Source organism: Chionomys nivalis, chromosome 11 (assembly GCF_950005125.1).
Source record: "Chionomys nivalis chromosome 11, mChiNiv1.1, whole genome shotgun sequence".
NCBI classification, from domain to species: Eukaryota; Metazoa; Chordata; class Mammalia; order Rodentia; family Cricetidae; genus Chionomys; species Chionomys nivalis.
The window spans coordinates 26,108,430-26,128,527 of record NC_080096.1 but is presented as its reverse complement, the minus strand read 5'-3'; the positions used below and the strand labels follow the sequence as shown (position 1 = coordinate 26,128,527).

Below are 20,098 nucleotides of genomic sequence, written 5' to 3'. Positions count from 1 at the left end.
TTGCTCCTTCCTCAGCATTCAAACAATTCAAACAGAGCATAATAGCATATAGTATCAAGATTCTCATTGTATTTTCCATCTTCGTGCGGCTTTATTTTAACCTCTATTTCGTTTACTTTTACTTTTATTTTATATTTTCTGTATATCTTCGTCCTGGAATAACTCTTTAGACCAGGCTGTCCTTGAACTCTCAGAGATCCGTCTGTCTCTGCCTCCCAGGCATCGGGATTAAAGGCGTGTGCTACCACACCTTGAAGTCACAGAGGTCAATCTCCCTCTGCCTCCAAGTGTTGGGATTAAAGGTGTGTACTACCACACCCAACTACTTTCTTTCTTCCTTATTTTTTTTAAGAATTTTAACATTTAGCCTGCATATATTTTTAAGTACACTGTAAATCATTTAAAGGTTTTCTTTGTCTTTGAATCTCTCTTTACTGTATCTCTTTCTTTTTCTGACCACACGAGCCTTTAAATTACTGAGCAATATGGGTAGGATTAAAGCTATGGATTTGCCAGCTAGATCCAGCCCATTCCTTAGCTTTCCAACCTCATGGCGGAGGTACCGGCTGTAGCCATGTTTATCACCACAGCTCTGTGGCGTTTCAAGGTCCTTGTCAGCAAACAAGCTACAGCACTCAAATGCTTTCTCTGTAGCTGACCTCCTGCCTCAAAGAGTCAGAGTTGCCCTGGCAGGACAGACCATTTTAAAACAGCATTTAAAAACAGCATTTTAAAACAGTACAACTTTTTTCCTGCTACGGCCGAAAACAAACAAGCATTCAGTCAGCTTTTATCAATACCATTTAAGTATTTTGTGGCAGGGCCTCTTAATGAGCTGCAGGGTTTTGCAGCTAAAGCTGAGTCAGGAAGCCTCTCTTAGATGAGAGTGCTTGCTTGCCTCTAGCAAGCAGAGTAGAACCGAGAAATTGCTGCTACCAAGAAAACATGCTTTATTCTATTCTTTCCCAAGCTTTCTCAGGCTTTCTGTGGATATAGTCGTCCACACGTTGGGGGCCATTCTGTAGTGGGAGCTGCAGGCCTCTTCCCATAGCCCGGCTCCCGCATGGTTAGCTTTATACCCGAAATAACAACCACAAACTATATTCTTTTAAACACTGCTTGGCCCATTTCTATTCATGTGTGTAGCACCCCAAGGTGCGCTTACCGGGAAGATTGTAGCCTACATCCATCCTGGGTCAGAGCTTCATCGCGCCTGCCTTAGGGAGCAGAGCTATCGAGTCTGCCCGGGAGAGGGGAGCATGGCATCTGTCTCTCAAATAATCTGTGTAGCACCATTCTTACCGGGAAAGATTCAGCATGTCTGACCTGGCGGCTGGCTGCATCGCGTCTGCCTCTGAGAGGAGCTGCCCTGCATCTGAGCTCACTTCCTCTTCCTCCCAGCATTCTATTCTGTCTACTCCACCCACCTAAGGGATGGCCTATCAAATGGGCCAAGGCAGTTTGTTTATTGACAAATGACCTTCCTCCATCACGGTGTGGGCCTTTGAAACTTCAAAACATGCACTAAGTGACAATGCTCCTCCAACGAGACCACACCTCTGGAGCCTTCCCAAACAGTTCCAGCTTGGGACCAAGTGTTCAACCCTATGAGCCTAGGGGAGCCATTCTCCTTCAAACCACCACTGTCAGTATGGGAGGAAAATACATCCTCTCCCGCTTCTCTCTGAAGCAATTCCATTTAAGAGTCAGGTACAAGCTGGATGTAGTTGTGTTTGCCTCTAATCCCAACACTCTGAAGGTGGAAGCAAGGAGGATCAGAAGTTAAGGCCGTCCTTAGCTAGAGGCCTTAATTCCAGATAGCCTGGATTATGTAATAATAATAATAATAATAATAATAATAATGAGTTCAAGGCCAGCTTGGTCTTCAGAGTGAGTTCTAGGACAGCTAGGTCTACACAGATAAGCCAAAAAAAAAAATCCCTACTCTTTGTTGCCTTAGTTCTTTAAAAGTACAAAGCTGGAGCCAACCACCAGCACTGCATTCAGCAAAAGAAAGTGGAGTTTAGCTGGGTGGTGGCGCACACCTTTAATTGTAGCACTCAGGAAGCAGAGGCAGGAGGTTCCCTGTGAGTTTGAGGCCAGCCTGATCTACAGACTGAGTTCCAGGACAGTCAAGGCTATTCAGAAAAACTGTCTCAAAAAAAAAAAAAAAAAAAAAAAAAAAAAAAAGAAGAAGAAGAAGAAGAAGAAAAGAGAAAGAAAGAAAAAGTGGAGTTTATGTCTTTCAGAAACCAGCAGTCATATATTAAGAATTCACTTAGGTTCTGTTCATAGTTTTCAGAAAAAAAAAAAAAAGAATTCATTTAGTGGCTAGAGAGATGGCTCAGCAGTCCAGAATATGTATTGTGCTCACAGAGGACCATGTGACCCACTGCCTTCTGTAACTCTAGCTACAGGGGTCTGAAACCTCTTTGACTTCCACAGGAATCTGTATTCACCCATACATGGCTATAACACAGAATTAAAAATAAAAGTTACAGGCTGAAAAGATAGCTCAGCAGTTAGGAGCCCCGTGTATGTACTGCTCTCCCCAAGACCAGAGTTCAGCCTCCAGCAACGCCATCAGGTGGCTCACAACTGCTTCTGGCTCATCTCCAGCAGGACCCAACTCCTCTGGTGTCCTCTGGGTACCTGCACGCTCTTAAACATGCCTGTATCACATGCACATGCTTAAGCCATGAACATGCACAGATTCACATAATTAAAAACAATAAAAAAAATTTTTAAAAAAATAAAAACTTTTTTAAAAGAACTAAGTAACCCAGTTGTGTGAATATATGCTCTTGATATCCATTTATGTTCATCTTTACACTAAAATAACTGGTTTAAGAATACTAGCCGGAGCCGGGCGGTGGTGGCGCACGCCCTTAATCCCAGCACTCGGGAGGCAGAGGCAGGCGGATCTCTGTGAGTTCAAGACCAGCCAGGCAGGCAGACCTCTGTGAGTTTGAGGCCAGCTTGGTCTACAAGAGCTAGTTCCAGGACAGGCTCCAAAGCTACAGAGAAACCCTGTCTCGAAAAACAAAACAAAACGAAAAAAGAAAAAGAGAAAGCTCTGGAGGTCTAGAGAATGATTCAGTGATTGGGGCATGCCCTGCTGTGCTGTCACAGAGGATCCAAATTCAGTTCCAGCACCCGTGTCAGGTGGCTTACAAGTTCCTTTAATTCCAGCCCCAGAAATCAGACCCCTCGGGCCTCTGAGTCCTCTTGCCTCTGAGGGCACCTGCACATTTTTTTTTTCTGAGACAAGGTTTCTCTGTGTCGCCCTGGCCATCCTTGAACTCATTCTGTAGACCAAGCCGGCCTCAAACTCAGAGATCCCTCTGCCTCTCGAGTGTGAGTGCTGGGATTAAAGGGATGTGTCACCATCACCACCGCCCGGCTTTTACATTTTTTTCAAGACTGATCGAGGCCAGCAGTTGGCCCAGCAGGTAAAGGCACCTGCTCAGCAACAGCACCCCTGACAACCTGGGCTCAACCACCAGAGTCTCTGTAAGCATACAAGAAGAGAACAGATTCTGTAAAGTTGCCCTCTGACCCCCATATATGCACCTTAACACGCATGTACCTCCCCGACCCCCCATAACGCAATGACATAAAAACACTAAGAACAATCTATGCTTACCTGTACCTGCTGTTGGTCTCGCACCAGAGCTCCCGCTCCCTTCACTAGCGATGCTTCCCTGAGCAGTGTAAAATATGAACAGGGCTGGGGCCATGCTGGTGTGCAGGAGGCTTTCATTCTCAACAGGCCCCTGAACAGGATGGTATCTATTCCGGTGCTGTGAAATCTGTATCATAGAGCAAAGAGGAATTAGGGCACGCTAATGGGGAGCAATCTGAAGGGCCTATTTTGTAGATGATCTAAAAACACCGTCATCTCTAACCAGTGGGCAGCCATGTATATTTTCATGAAATGTTTGTTTCGAGAAGTTAGTCACCACTGTTTGCCTGACATTCGTGAAGTTTAATTTTAAATGGAAAAACAGTTTAGACTGCTTAACAGGAAAACAACACACATCACGCACATGCGCTAATCATAGAGTATTTTTTGTAAAAGGGCCAGTGAGATGGCACAGTGGACATGCTTGCCATGCGGCCTGAGAACCTGCGTTCAATCCCCACAACCCCTGGAAAGGCGGAAGGGAAGTAAGCGATGCCACTGTGTTCCACAGGCCCCATCACCACTCCTGCATACATGAATTAATAAGGAAGTCTTAATTAATTAATTAAAATATTTATCTATTAGTTATTTTTGTAGTGTTCTTCTGGTATGTATGCCTGCATACCAGAAGGGGGAACCAGATCTCAACATAGATGGTTATGAGCCACTGTGTGGTTGCTGGGAATTGAACTCAGGTCTGGAAGAGCAGCCAGTGCTCTTAACCCCTGAGCCATCTCTCCAGCTCCCTCTTTTTGTTTATTTGAGACAGTATCTCACCATGTAGACCTGACTGGCCTGAAAGTCACTTTGCAGACCAGCGTGGTCACCATCTCTCACAGAGACCTACCTCTGCCTCTCAAGGACTGGGATTAAAGGCATGCACACCATGCCCCACCCCACCTAAATTTTTTTTTTTTTAAGAATGGGTGTGCTGGGTGACTGGAGAGATGGCTCAGTGGTTAAAAGCACTGACTGCTTTTCCAGAGGACCTGGAGTCAATGCCCAGCACCCACATGGTGGCTCACAGCCATCTGTAATTCCAGTACTAGAGGATCCAACACCTTCCTCCTCTGGGGGCACCGCACATACATGGTACATAGTCATACAGGCAGGCAAAACATCCATATACATAAAGATAAATAAGGATTATGTCCTGTCTCTCTTTTTAAGGATGTGTATTCCAACTTGAATCTATATACTTATAACTATTTTTAGTAGAAAAATTATATATTTATTTATTTTATGTGTATGGGTGCTTTGCCTGCATATATGTATGTACTTATGTCACACACACGCCTGGTGCCCTCAGAGGTCAGAAGAGGGCATTGGATCCTATGGAACTGGAGTCCATGATGGCTGTGGGCCACCGTGTGGGTGCTGGGAACTGCACACAAGTTCTCTGCAAAGCAACAGCTGCTCCTAATGGCTGAGCTGCCTCTCCAGCCCCACATTCTTTTTCATTTGCTTGCTTGCTTGTTTGTTTTGGGGTTTTTGTTTGTTTGTTTGTTTTTGGTTTTTGAGACAGGGTTTCTCTGTATCTCTGGATCTCTGTAGACCAGGCTGGCCTCAAACTTGAAGATCTACCTGCTTCTGCCTCCAGAGTGCTAGGATTAAAGGCCTGCACCACCACCGCCTGGCAAAGCAGTACTTTTTTTTTTGTTTTCAGTACTTTTTTAAAAGAAAGATTTTCTGGAGGGTGGAGAGATGGCTCAGTAGTTAAGAGCACTGACTGCTCTTCTAGAGAGTTCAGGTTTGATTCCCAGTACCCACATGGCAGCTCAAACTGCCTGTAACTCCACTTCCAGGAGATTTGACACCCTCACACAGATAGGCATTCAGTCAAACCACTAATGAACATTAAATTTTAAAAAATTAATTAGTTAATTTTAAAAAAGAAGGGAAAGAGATTTTCCTTATCAAGACATATAATAGTGGGGAAAGTGGTTTGTAACACCTGAAGCCCAGTCTTCTAATATTGTCATCGTGGACACCTGCCCTGGGAGGTTGTCATAGAGCACTCATGAGCCCTGCTTTCTACTGGGCCCCTGGGCTTCTCCCCAAGGAGCTGATCCCACCGAGCACTCCGTATCTCAGCTCCCTCTGTGCCTAACTCCACTCTAAGACAGCGCTCGCACCCACGGCTTCTTGCAGTACAAGCAGCACCTTCCTTACTTATCGGGATTCTTTCTTGTCTCTGCAGTTTTGAACGACATCATCTCAACCATGTTCAACAGAAAGTTTATGGAGGAACTGTTCAGACCCCAGGAGCTGTACTCTAAGAAAGCCCTGAGGACGGTGTACGACCGCCTGGCTCACGCCTCCATTATGCGACTGAACCAGGCCAGCATGGATAAGGTGAGCAGACAGCCGCTTTGTCAGCTTCACTGCCGCCCTCCCACATGCCGTGGATTGTCCTGAGCAGGATCAAATAGGATTCCGAATGCAGCGATGTCTTGGGAGAAGCAAGTACGTGTAGTTATGAGCTGTAGTCGGTTGTCAGGTGGAGCGAATCTCAGAAGGAGTCTGCACTCAACCCTTCTGCTGTGTTTCACCTGCCCAAAGAGAGCCCACTGCTCAGTCCCCATTTATGGGTATGAGAGCATGCGCCGCCCCAGTTCAGGGCCCAACCACCAAGCTTCACCTCTGGGAAGAGGGAAGAGAGGGCGGTTAAGAATTCCAGTATGATCAAAGCATGTGATGGTATGCAGATGTCACAATGAAGTCCATTAATATAAATATTAAATATACCTTATTAATTGGTTTTAGCCAGGTGGTGGTGGTGTACGCCTTTAAGCCCAGCCTGGTCTACAGGACAGGCTACACAGAGGAACCCTGTCTTTTTTTTCTTTTTTAAGATTTTTTTTTATGATTTATTTAACTTTATTTATGTGCATTGATGTGAAGGTGTCAGATCCCCTGGAACTGGATTTACAGGCAGTTATGAGCTGCCATGTGGGTGGTGGGAATTGAACCCAGGTCTTCTTAAAGAGCAGTTAGTTCTCTTAACTGCCAAGCCATCTCTCCAGTCCAAGAAACTCTGTCTTGAAAAAAAAATTGTCAAAATGTTCCAGGACATCTAGAGCTACATAGAGAAATCCTGTCTTGAAAAATAAATAATAAGCCAGGCGGTGGTGGCGCACGCCTTTAATCCCAGCACCTGGGAGGCAGAGGCAGGTGGATCTTTGTGAGTTCGAGGCCAGCCTGGTCTACAAGAGCTAGTTCCAGGACAGGCTCCAAAACCACAGAGAAACCCTGTCTCGAAAAACCAAAAAAAAAAAAAAAAAAAGAAAAAGAAAAATAAATAATAATAGTAATAATAATAATAAAGTTTTTAAAAAATAGTCAACGTGACCAAAGTCAGAGAAACCATCACAGCCAAGAGGAACCCAGAAATCCTAGCAGCTAAATGTCCTATTGCGTTCTGGAGAAAAGCCTGCAGCACAGTGTGACAGTCACAAGGGCTTGCCCCACAGACATGGTGACATGAGTCTGCGCCCCAGAAGCAAATGCTGGGCATGGTAGTGTGCATTTATAATCCCAGCACTGGGAGACAAAGACAGGAAGCTGTCTGCAGCTTGCTGGCCAGCCAGCCTATCGGAATTGGTGAGCTCCAGGCCAGTGAAAGACCCTGTCTCCAAAGAGGTGGATGGCTCCTAAGTATGACACTGAGGGTTAACCCCTTGCCTCAGCAGGTACCTACTTAGACCTAAAGATCTAGGACATTGGGGAGAAACTAATGAGATAGGGTCTTATGTTACCTAGGCTAGCCTCCAGCTCACTATGAGGCTAAGAAAGATCTTGAACATCTGATCCTCTTGCCTCTACTTCCCATATGGTAGCCTGCACAACCACGTCTAGGAATCAAACTCAGGACTTCCTGCATGCTAGGTAACTTCTACCAACTGAGCCACGTCCCCACATGCCAAATTCTAGGACTATAGACAACTGTGAAGTTAGACTTGAATAACGATAATTATTTTTCAACTTGCTCCATTATATGAACTTTTTTTTGAAGTTCTAAAGACTATCGCTAGGTGGTGAGTGGGTACACAGAATCAGCATCTGTCTGGTGTTGGTACTAGAGGCCTCAGTGATATACACCAGCTTTAACTGAGCTTTTACCCCCTGTTGTCTGCCTTTGGGAACGTTACTTCATCCCAAAGACCATCTTCTCACTAACATGGGCAGAGCCCCTTCCTCAGCCTGCCCGTCTTCTGCCTGGCATCATGGCCTCCTTTATACCTCTCATGAAGCCCACGATCATCAGAAAGGTGGTGGAGAAACCCATCATCAACGGCATCAGTTGGCACAGTATGTCATAAGCATCATTGGTGGAAACCAAGGTACTGACAAGATGTACAAGAGATTGATGGTCCAGATCATTTTGTCTTTGGAGACAAAATTTTGTGATGCTGGGGACTGAACCCCAAGTCTCATCCATCCCAGGCACATGCTACATCCTACACCACAGAGCTACATCCCAGCCTATCAGGACCCAACATTGGTTACAGAGGTCACAAGCAAAGAAGGCTCCTGTTTCTCATTGTCTTCCAGAAGCCCATGGCCCACAGTGTCAACAAATAATCCACGTGAGGACCGTCCATAGTGTTTCCTCTAAGAAGTTTATGGGAAAGAGCCTGGCTGGCCATTAGACTCATGAATCCAGTGTCAGGCTGTGCTGTGGAGAAAATGATGAATGTGTACTTTATATTTCTATTTAACCCAAACAAACAAACAAAAACTACATGCCGCATTTTAAAATGGAACTAGGAAGCCAGGTGTTGTGATAATCCCAGCACTTGGGACGTGGAGGCAGGGACATCAGAAGTTCAGTGTTAGCCTCTGCTTGATAGTGAGTTTGGCCCTGTCTCAAAACTGTATTAATCGGTTCATTAATTTAAAAATAAGAGTGGGGGCTCGAGAGATGGTTCCAAGCATATACTTAAGAGGACCCAAGTGGGGCTGGAGAGATGGCTCAGAGGTTAAGAGCACTGACTGCTCTTCCAAAGGTCCTGAGTTCAATTCCCAGCAACCACATGGTGGCTCACAACCATCTGTAAGGAGGTCTGGTGCCCTCTTCTGGCCTGCAGGCATACACACAGAATATTGTATACATAATAAATAAATAAATATTTAAAAAAAAAAAAAAAAAAAAAAAAAAAAGAGGACCCAAGTGCAGGTCCCTTGTCAGGTGGCTCACAGCCACCTTTAACTCCATCTCCACGGGGAAACAATGCCTCTGGCCTCTTAGGGCACCAGCAATCATTTGTATGCCCCTACATGCATGTACATGAACATAATTCAAAATGTTTTTTAATTTTAAAAATTTTAAAATAAAAATGGGGGTAGGGCTGGGGATTTAGTTTAGTTCATAAAATGTTTGCCTTGTGTCTTAATTGATGTCTATTGCTGCAAAGAGACACCATGGCCATGACAGCTCTTATAAGGAAAACATTTAATTGGGGTGGCTTACAGTTTCAAAGGTTTAGTCCATTATCATTATGGCAGGAAGCATGGCTGCAGACAGGCAGACATAGTGCTAGAGAGATAGTTGAGAATTCTATATCCAGATCAGCAGGCAGAGAGAATGAAATGGGCTTGGCTTGAGCTTCTGAAACCTCAAAGCCCACCCAGTGACACACTTCCTCCAACAAGGCCACACCTCCTAAAACCTGTCACTTGAAGTAGCATCTCTTCAAGCATACAAATATGTGAACCTCTGGGGCCATTCCTATGCAAACCATCACACTCCGTGTACACAAAACCTGGGTTCCATTCAAAGCACTACAAAAAAGGGGGGGAGGAGGAGGAATAGTCATATAGAAAACAAGCTACAGGGGCTAGAGAGATGGCTCAGTGGTTAAAAGCCTGGCTACTCTTCCAGGGGATCCAGGTCTCTATTCTTAGCACCTACAAGGTGGTTCAGAATTGTTTGTGACTTCAATTCCAGAGGATCCAGCACCTTCTTCTGGCCTTTGTATGCACTGGGCATTTACATGGTACACAGACACACATCCAGGCAAGCATGCATACATATAAAGTAAAAATAAAAAAGAAATGGAACAAAGAGGTACTCGAATCAGGATTTCCAGATTCTCCCAAGTCCAGGGCCCAGTGCAGAACCCACAACAACAAATACGGTCTCAAATGTGTCCATCAGGAAGACAGAGGATGACCAGAAACCATGGTTTGCCCAGAGATATTCTGGCTAGTACTGTTGTCTTAGCTCAGTTACTAACATCACCCCCTCACATCCTCAGAAGTGCTCTGGCTTGGGTGGCAACCCATGTGGTCCCCACAGCTGCTTTGCTCAAGTTCTGGTCTACTTTGATGATCCCATCTGTCTATGTGTGGGTTGACAGCTCTATGACCTGATGACCATGGCTTTCAAATACCAAGTGCTGCTGTGTCCTCGCCCCAAAGATGTACTGCTGGTCACTTTCAACCATTTAGACTCCATCAAGGGATTCATCCAGGACTCCCCAACCATCCTGCATCAAGTGGACGAGACCTTCCGGCAGCTAATAGAAGTAAGCTTGTCACCAGCCCATCACCTCACTGCCACAACCCTTGTTCTCAGCCACCTGTAAGGACCAGCAGGTTCTCTGATTACAGTGACAGGGTCAAAGCTAGGACATCTCTAGAATCCCACAGCTGCCTATTTTGTAACTGCAATGGGCAATGATCATCTTAGGCTCTCTACGATGGCCTTTGTAGAGGGAAAGCAATGACAGAGAACTTCCCCCATGCCTGAAAGGGCATTGGAAGTGCTTGTCTGTTGAACTGTGGGGAACAGACAGACACTCCAGGCCTGTGGCACAGCAGGGTCTGTTCTACTTGGGAGGGTGGGTACTGCTGCCGAGGTCCCTGCTTATCTGAATCCCACCCCTGAGCACCCTAACCCTGCCTGTCCCCACAACTCAGCCTGTGGTGGAAAGTGCAGCGCTTCCCTCTGCTCTGCCTCACAGATATATGGGAGTCTCTCTGCCGGAGAGTTCCAGTTGATCCGGCAGACACTGCTCATCTTCTTCCAAGACCTGCATATCCGAGTAAGTGCCTGGAACCCCTGTGAATGACTGCTGCCCTGGCCACCAGCCAGTCATCTGGAAAGACCAGGAGCAGGATTTTGCTGAGCTAATGTTGCCCATCACGCTTTGAATCTGTGACGATAACCATTCTTGTAATAGATTTCAGCCATTTTTTTCCCCGCTTCCATTGAGCTTCTTTGAAATGTAGGTTTATCCTTTGCTTCTGCAGAAGAACTGCCTGTCCAGGTGCCAGTCTGACCTCAGAGCTTTTCTCAAGCTTCCCACCCTGAGTGTCCCTGCATCAGATGCTGTCACACGGCTGCCCTCCTGCTCCCCTTCCCTGGGCCTTCCCACTTCCCTTTCTGCCTTCCCCTAACTCTTCCTCTACCTGTCTCCAAGCCTTCCTCCCCTGCCTTCACCCATCCACCCACTTGCTGAACTCCATCCTGATCAGGTCTACTGGGCCTATAATTCCATGTCTGCAACTAAACTATTGCCTGAAAGCCAAGTGTGCCCGACTCTGTGGCCTCTGTTGAGGACACATCCTTTCCACACTCACTTGGCTCAGAACCAAAGTCACTTTGATTCTCCATTTTTGATCTGTCCAGTTACTTTGAAAGTGCACAGGATTTCCCCTCCTAAGGCTCTGCCCTTCTCGCGAGCTGCTGACACATTAGCTTGGGTTCACATTCTTTTCCTTACAGTTTCGGGGACCATGACCTTGTCTGCGTGTATACGAAGCAAGTTCCTGCAGCTGAGCTACATCCTTAGCCCGCATTCATTTCTCGCTGGCTGTTGTCCCTCTCTCGTTGTGTCATGCCTGCTCCAAACAGTTCTATACCCTAACTTTCAGAAACATACCTCCGAACTTGTGGGGTCGGGGAAGGTGACTCTACCAGATGGGGCTTGTTCCTTCCTAAAGTTGAGCCAACTGAGGTGAAAGATGGTCAAACCAGCCATGGTCCTGGTGCTAGACTGGTGCACGCTGAGCCCTTGACTCTGTGCCAATCACTGCTCTTAAATCCTAGCTCCTTTACCTGAAAGTGGAAATGACAGTATGTAATTTAGAGTTTGCTGGAAGAACCCAGTAAAGGGACATATGTAATGTACATGTTACATGTGTGTGCTTGTATGTGAATGGTATAGACCACTTCTACAAAGGATATGTAAGAAACTCGTCATGGTTCTGCCTCCTGGAGTCAGGAACTGTGGAGGACAAGCAGAACAGAGGAGCACAGACCCTCCTGTACCTTTGGGACCTCATACTTACACACAAATGAAAACCAAAATCAAGGAAAGGACTAGAGTGTGGTTTATGCCTGACTGTGTTTCTCTTCCAGGGGACAGATGATAAATAGATTTCAGCTCTAATGCCAATTTTATTTTTAACCCTCATGAATAATTTCATTGTATTAGCTAGGGATGGAGCAAGAAAAACATGAATATAAACTAAGATCTCTAATGTTTGTGGGTGAAAATATAAAAATATTAAAGTGCAAGCAAGATTAAGTTTTGCGCAGATTCGACATCAATTTGAACATACTGAAAATTCTACTTCATAGTGTTTCCAGGACCATGCATATTTAGGCATATTTTATGGATTGTAGTAATATAAACAGCCACATTGATTTCTCAGTTGTGAGGGGATAAAATTCATTGTAATGAAAAGACATGCCAAATAATAATTCTACAGTGAACTCATTAAAATGTATTAAGTCACTAAATATATTGGGCTTTAATTGATAAATGAGTAAACAAAGAAACATCAAAATCATAGCTAGTCATGGCAGGCATACCCGTAATCCTCCACTGGGAAAATAGAGACCGGAGGAACAGGAGTTCAGGGTCATCCTTAGCCTGGGGGGGGGGGGGGAGGCCTGATTTGGAGTGGGGATGAATCACACAGTTTGGCAATTCTCTACCAATGATCTGAACATCTGGGCTGGCTTCCCATGTCTGGTCTTTAATGGTATTTCTGTTCCCTTGCAACTTGTGATTGCCCATACAAATTTTCTGTTTTCAAAATAGTCTTGATAGATTTTAAATTTGTTAGCAAAACCAACTAAATCGAGAAAACACAGTTCTGCACTCTTGCTTTTTTAACCAAAGCAAATACAAAACTGCATATCCAACACCAAGCTTTCTATATCATGGAACCACATGAGGCATCGTGAATGCGGCCACAGTCCTGGCCTGTGCACAGGGACCTTGACAGAGACTGCACTAGGACCAGTTCTATTTAGGCTCCTCAAGGGTTAGTTATGACTGCCACAGCCCACAATCCCCTTCAGCCCTCTGCAGACACTCCAGAGCTGCTCCAGAAGGCCTTGCTCCTCTTCCATCTCTCTGACCTATGACCTCACGTTCTTGCCTTCTTCCATCAGGACTCTCCTGCCCCTCCCATTGTCTGCTTTGTTGACAGCATCACCCTATCTTAACTCTCCATGATTATTCCCTCCCCTTCTGTAGACAGAAGTTTCTGACCCACCCGATCCTGCAGCCATTCAGTACCAAAGAAATACATTATAAACTGTTTGACCTATTCGTACAGGCTTTTTAAAAAAAATAATTTATTTAACTTTATTTTATGTGTGTTGGTGTGAAGGTGTCAGAGCCCTGGAACTAGAGTTACAGACAGCTGTGAACCATCATGTAGACGCTGGGAATTGAACCCCGGTCTTCTGGGAGAGCAACACAAGGCAGGGTGAATGAGACCTCAACGCTGGCCCCTAATGACAGCTCCACCACCAAGGTCACACCTCCTCTCAAAGCCACACTTCCTAGTCCTTTCCAAACAGTTCCAACAACTAGGGACCAAGTATTTACTTTTTTTTTTTTTTTTTTGGTTTTTTCGAGACAGGGTTTCTCTGTAGCTTTGGAGCCTGTCCTGGAACTCCCTTTATAGACCAGGCTGGCCTCGAACTCACAGAGATCTGCCTGCCTCTGCAGTGCTGGGATTAAAGGCGTGCGCCATCAATGCCCGGTGGGACCAAGTATTGAAGTGAGCCAAGGCCCATTCTCATTCAGATCACCACATGGTGTTTTCACATGTATGTTTGTGTCCTGGGTCCACATAGGCCATTTTCTATCTTTCTTCTAGCTCTGGAGTGTGGACTCAGGGCCTCAGCCATGCTTAAGCAAGTGCTCTAAACTAACTGCACCCCCAATCCTCTAGGCAGACTAAGAATTAGCTGCCTTTTATTGAGCTCCTACTATGTGTAGGCTCCGCCTGCTCCCTATCCTTGATGCCAGGGTCTTACCCATGCTAAGCCAGTGCTCTACCACTGCCTTGTCTTCCTGGATGCTGTTTTTATAAATTTTCCTCATCTTTAAAACAAGAAAACGTTTGAAGGGTTTAGGGTCAAGCTCGGAAGTCATCTTATTATATGGGGCTGGAGAAGTGGTTCAGCAGTTAGGAGCGCCTGTTCTGGGTGACTCATAACTTAGAACCTAGAACTAACTCTAGCTCCAAGGGACCCCCTGCCTCCTGACCTCCACAGACATCCACATGCATATGTGCACATACACTTATGCGCATATACACATAACTACACATAAATGAATATGAACATGTGGGGGGGTGGAGTCATTGTGTGGGTGAAGCCACTCTAAACCTGCATGTCCATTTTGGTATGTTGCTCCCTTCGTGTTACAAGCTCACTAGGTAGCTTCACAAACCATTGCCCGGTGTTCATTCTCAGAACATGTGTGTCCATGAAAACATAGCAGAAAAATGACATGTATAATTTTTTTCCAGGTATCCACATTTCTAAAGGATAAAGTTCAAAATTCTAATGGTCGCTTTGTATTGCCAGTGTCCGGGCCTGTTCCCTGGGGAACTGAAGTTCCTGGAGTCATCAGGTAAATCCTCAGTAGTGACTTCTCACCGTGTTTGAGGGGCAGAAACACAGAACATGCCCACCCCAGGGACTGTAGCCCTGCGGAGCCCCTCCGGCTCTGCTTACCTGTCCCTTCTTCAGTGAAGCTCAGCTATCCGGAGGTCGAGGACGAATCCCACTGTAGCCACTTGAGTGGAGGATACTTGGGGCAAGCCACCCACTTCCTAGGTCCATCTCCTCATCCCTCAAGTGGTTGCTGTGAGAAGGCCACACACTCTGAGATGTTTACACAGCTCTTATGCCTCTGTCCAGCTGTCAGAATTGTCTTCATCTTTCTTTTTCTTTTTGTTTTTTTTTTTTTTCATTTTGATTTTTTGAGACAGAGTTTCTCTGTGTATCCTTGGCTGTCCTGGAACTCACTCTAAACCAGGCTGGCCTCGAACTCACAGAGATTCTCCTACCTCTGCCTCCCTTGTGCTAGGGATTAAAGGCATGCGCCACCACCATCCAACTTGTCTTTATCTTTTGTTTGGTTGGTTTTAGGGTCCCTAGGAATAGAACCCACAGTCTTGCACATGCTAAGCAAGTGTGCTGAACTACACCTCCAACTTAGCTTCTTTTTTTTAAATTTATTTATTTATTATGTATACAGTGTTCTGTCTGCATGCCTGCACGCCATAAGAGGGCACCAGATCTCATTATAGATGGCTGTGAGACACCATGCAGGTGCTGGGAATTGAACTCAGGACCTCTGGAAGAGCAGACACTGCTCTTACCTCTGAGCCTTCTCTCTGGTCCCCCAGCCTAGCTTCTTTATCTCCAAAGAGGGATTGAATTCCTTTGTCCTGCTGTGCACACAGAGGTGGCCTCTGAGGCTCCAGGGTCTAGAGAATTCCTGTCCTGCCATCCTTTGTATTTCAGAATGTTCAACGACAAAGGCGAAGAAGTAAAGAAGATAGAATTCAAGCATGGTGGAGACTATGTTGCCGCACATAAGGAAGGTTCTTTTGAGCTGTATGGAAATAGAGTCTTGAAACTGGGAACTAACATGTAAGCAAATTCTCCCTCTGAATGAACTTAAGTCCACAGAGGTCATGTCATTAAAAGCAAAAACAGAAAACCACACCTCTGCTCTGAAAAATCCCCACTGACTATACTGAGTGTAATGGTTTAAGTAAAATGCTGCAGATCTCTGAGTGGTGGCAGCAGGCAGCATGTCCTGAGACCATAGCAGGCCATGAAGGCAGCTGGGTCCCAGGCAGGAAGCTGCATGGCAGGTGAGAGACCTAGACAGATAGGTACACCATGCAGAGTGAAGTTGGATATTTATTTAGTGTGTTATGGAGGCATAGGAGAGAAGAGAGGGGGGAAAGGGAGAAATGAGGAGAGGGGAGAGACAGAAGCTGCCTCTGAGAGAGAGAGAGAGAGAGAGAGAGAGAGAGAGAGAGAGAGAGAGAGAGAGAGAGAGAGACGCTGAAAGGAAGGGACTCAGGCTAGAAGCTGAAGATCAGCTTGCCTAGGTGGATGGGGGAGGGAATGGGCATGGCTTGTCTCTTAAAGGGACAGGACAGACCGTTACACTGAGGATGTGGCACAGCTAATAGGGAGCTTGCCTAGCACCATGAAGCTCAGCCTTCTGTGCCCGGTACCACATAAACCACATAATGGTACAAGCCTATAATCCCAGCATTTGGGATATGAAAACAAGAGGATAAAAGTTCATCAGGGTCATCCCGGGCTACATGGTGAGTTTAAGGGCAGCCTAGAGTACAAAAGAGCCTGTCTGGGAGCAAAACAAACAAACCCCATTAATCAGTGGAGTCATTTGCCCAAATAAATGCTTGTACAACCCTGACATTTAAGGGTTAGGGATCCCTAGGAACATTTCCAAAGGCAAAAGATATATAATGCTAAATCACCATGGAGGAGAAGTAGTCAGTGCCTCTTGGCTGTAGAAAGCCATATGGCCTCCCTGGAATGTTATCCATGTCCTCAGTGCTATTCTTTCCCCGCCCCCCAGACTGGGTTTGTCTGTGTAAGGGTCCTGGCTGTCCTGGAACTCACTTTGTAAACCAGACTGGCCTTGAATTCACTGAGATCTGCCTGCCTCTGCCTCCTAAGTGCTGAGATTAAAGGTGTGTGCCACCCCCTCCTGGCCTCAGTGCTATTCTTTCTGGGTTTACTTCTTGGGGAGGAGGTAAAATGTGTGCAGTTCATAACTCAGATGAGTTCTACACTCACAGCTCCTTTCTGGTGCCTTTTAACATCTCAACAAAAAGTGACAACTTTGCTTGCCGGTTAGAAGGGAGTCAGTGAACCAGGTGGATAACAACACCATTTCCTGTTGCCACCAGGTACAGCGTGAATCGGCCTGTGGAAACCCATATGTCTGCAGAATCAAAGAACTTAGCCTCAAGGACACAGGTGAACGTCTGCCCCCCCTATTTTCCCCCTGCTTCTTTCTACATCCAGCTGTCTGATTGGGGCAGGGGGAGGGGGGGACTTCAGCTTCCAGAGCGACACCTTTACCTCACTGTTTGCAGCCTTCCCTTCAGCCTGACAAGGACACAGGTTTCTAATTGTTGCTGTGCTCAGAGCCTTCCAGTGATCTGACTAATTAGGTAATTTGGGGATTGGTTCGCCACTATAATTAAATAAGAGCCACATACCAGGGCATGGCAAATGCCAGAGCCACGAGGCCTGTGGCTGCCAGGTCCAATGTGTGCAAATTCGGCCATCAAATGGTCCCTCTTCGGTGCCTCCTGGTTTTAAGGATGTGGTAGCCACTTTCAACATGAGGTTTTCACTCCTCTGAGTTCTGTATCTATAAATTTTCACTAACTAGCCACACACTAGCTGTGGGACAAATCGTGGACTATTCAGTTATTAAGTAAGAACCGTGTCCATGGGTTGGCGATGATGTGGTCCCCATCCTGAAGAAGCTTTTGGTTCCCCGGAAACAAACAGCAACAAGATGGAAGCGGCGCGTTGACAGTCTGTCCTTTGGGGTGGGAGCATGGGGACAAGGCTTTCAGAGGAGGTGGCATGGAAATAGGGCTCCAGAGTGGTCAAGGCACCAAAGAGCAGAGGAGGAGAAGTGGGTGACAGTCGAGGTGGCAAAGTGTCTTGTTTGGAGCGGCAGCTAGTTCCCTCATAGCACAGCAGAGGCTGAGTTTTACTGGACTCACGGACACTGGAGTTTGATTAAGGAAGGTCTTAACTCCATTTTGTTCTTTATATAGGAGGTAGGGGGCTTTGTTTCATGAAAGACAGAAATGTGTTTTCAGTAACTGGTGGTAGTGCGTTAGAGTCCCAGCCAGGCAGGAAGATGAAGTCAGGGAATGGCCTAGAGTATGTGTTCCTGGATATCACCAGCAGATGGCAGTATGGGTGTTCCTCCGGAACGGTCCCCTTGCCCCGCAGACTTGACAGGAGCCGCTTGGCAGAGGGAACTGGACCGACTGAAGAGGAAGCTGGGCCCTTCTCCTCCCCTCCCAGGAGGAAGGCAGCCTGAGAAGTGGGGGTCCCCGGGGCATTCCACTCAGCTTCAAAGCTGAAAGTCTGTGGTTTGCTTCTTTGCTAGAGTCCCTCTGCTGCTGCCTGGATCGTTCTTCTGGCTAAGCTTGCTTTCTGTGTGGTAGCGGAGCCCAGAAATAATTTAAACTGTTACTGTTTTTGCCTTGCTGTATAATTCCTCCTTGTGTCTCTGGGGTCTTGGCAGGAAATACGATCACCCTGTGTGGCTACAAATCACATAGTTGTCTCTACAGGAAAACATTGCTCCAAACCCTCTTGCCAAAGAAGAGCTGAATTTCTTGGCCAGGCTAATGGGAGGGATGGAGATCAAGAAAACGACCGGCCCTGAACCAGGATTCCGGTTGAATCTGTTTACGACAGATGAAGAGGAGGAGTACGTTTCAAACCTGTTCTCTTTTGCTTGTTTTGGGCAGGGTCTCCTAGAGCCCAGATGGTCCCAGATTCGCTGTGTAGCTGAAAATGGCCTTAACCTCCTGGTCCCCCTGGCACTCAGCTGTCTCCCACTGAAGTCCCTGAAGCTGCCACTCAGCAGCAATTCTGTAGCTGTCTCTAAGGTCCCATCCCAGAAGCTTCCTGAGGTTGTGCTTGGGGGGGTGGGGGCGGACAACCCAGAGTTCTCCAATGGAGAGCCATGGCACTGGAGCCCAGCAGTCTTTGGATGTCAGTATTGAGGAACCCATTACTAGGTTATATAAAGGTGAATCAGGTGTTGAGCTAGGATAAATGTGGTACACATCTATAATCCCAGTCCCTGAAGACAGAGGCAGGGGGCTCGTTAGTTCCAGGCTAGCCTGGAATGAATGACCTTTAACCCCTGCCTGCCTTAATCTCCAGACATCTTTCTGGTTGTAGGATGTAGGACTGTTTCTGTTTCCCCCTGTGTTAAATGTTTGCAAACACAGTGGAAAATATTCCATCCAAGCCGGGCGGTGGTGGCGCACGCCTTTAATCCCAGCACTCGGGAGGCAGAGGCAGGCAGATCTCTGTGAGTTCGAGACCAGCCTGGTCTACAAGAGCTAGTTCTAGGACAGGCTCCAAAGCCACAGAGAAACCCTGTCTCGAAAAAACAAAAAAAAAAAAAAGAAAATATTCCATCCAGGTAGTGGTGGCGCACACCTTTAATCCCAGCGCTTGGGAGGAAGAGGCAGGCGGATCTCTGTGAGAGAATTCCAGGACAGACTCCAAAAGTACATAGAGAAACTTCCTCTCAAAATAAAATAAATAAATAAATAAATAAAGTACATTCTTGTGCCCATGGCTTAGATCAAGTTTAAATACATATGTAAATCCCTTACATGTGATAAGTACACAGACGACAACTGCAGACAACACAGAAACACAGATGTAAAGACCGGAAGTGAAACACCAGCAATCCATATTGACCTGATTAAAGACTCCCTGGGGAGTAAAGAGACGGAACCCCAGAAGTCATTCCCCAAAGTTCTGATGTTTTACAGAGCAGCTAAGCAAGAAGCTGACCCGGTGGCACACACCTTTAATCCCAGTACTTGGGAGGCAGAGATAGGCAAATCTCTGTGAATTCGAGACCAGCCTGGTTTACAAGAGCTAGTTCCAGGACAGGCTCCAAAACTACAGGGAAACCTTGTCTGAAAAAAACCAAAAGAAAAAAAAAAAAAAAGCTGAGCAGGCTGGGTTGGTGAGGTGGCTTAGCAGCTAAAAGCCCCGAGCCTGAGTCCCGAGTTCGAGCCCGGGGACCCCTATGGTGGGAAGAGAGAACTGATACCCACAAAGTGTCCTCTGACTTCTACATGCTTGCCATGGCACATGTGCACACACTCATGAACACATACAAATATGGAGTTTAAGCCCCTGAGCCTGGCCTGCCCTCAGGAGGCTTCCAGGAGGCTCTGGTAGGAGAATAAAGAGCAGAGCAGGAGCCGTTTTAGCCACTAGGTCACAAATGCTGTTGGGAAAACTGATCTGCACTGCGGATTGGAGGGACTGGCGTGTGGTCTGAGCCTCAGAACTTGCTGAGCAGAGACGCTAAC

At 46.4% G+C, this 20,098-nt stretch overlaps 1 protein-coding gene across 2 annotated transcripts in view; it reads left to right on the top strand.

Annotated features, from left to right (window-relative positions):
- Nucleotides 1-20,098, top strand: part of Oscp1 (organic solute carrier partner 1) — a 34,047-nt gene that overhangs the window by 12,711 nt on the left and 1,238 nt on the right. For both annotated transcript variants that reach the window (XM_057785415.1, XM_057785414.1), the window contains 7 exons: nucleotides 5,886-6,040; nucleotides 10,048-10,215; nucleotides 10,654-10,734; nucleotides 14,471-14,574; nucleotides 15,474-15,602; nucleotides 16,907-16,976; nucleotides 18,323-18,462. In XM_057785415.1, coding sequence (XP_057641398.1) covers nucleotides 5,886-6,040; nucleotides 10,048-10,215; nucleotides 10,654-10,734; nucleotides 14,471-14,574; nucleotides 15,474-15,602; nucleotides 16,907-16,976; nucleotides 18,323-18,462 — 847 coding nt within the window. The remainder of the gene's footprint in view (nucleotides 1-5,885; nucleotides 6,041-10,047; nucleotides 10,216-10,653; nucleotides 10,735-14,470; nucleotides 14,575-15,473; nucleotides 15,603-16,906; nucleotides 16,977-18,322; nucleotides 18,463-20,098) is intronic.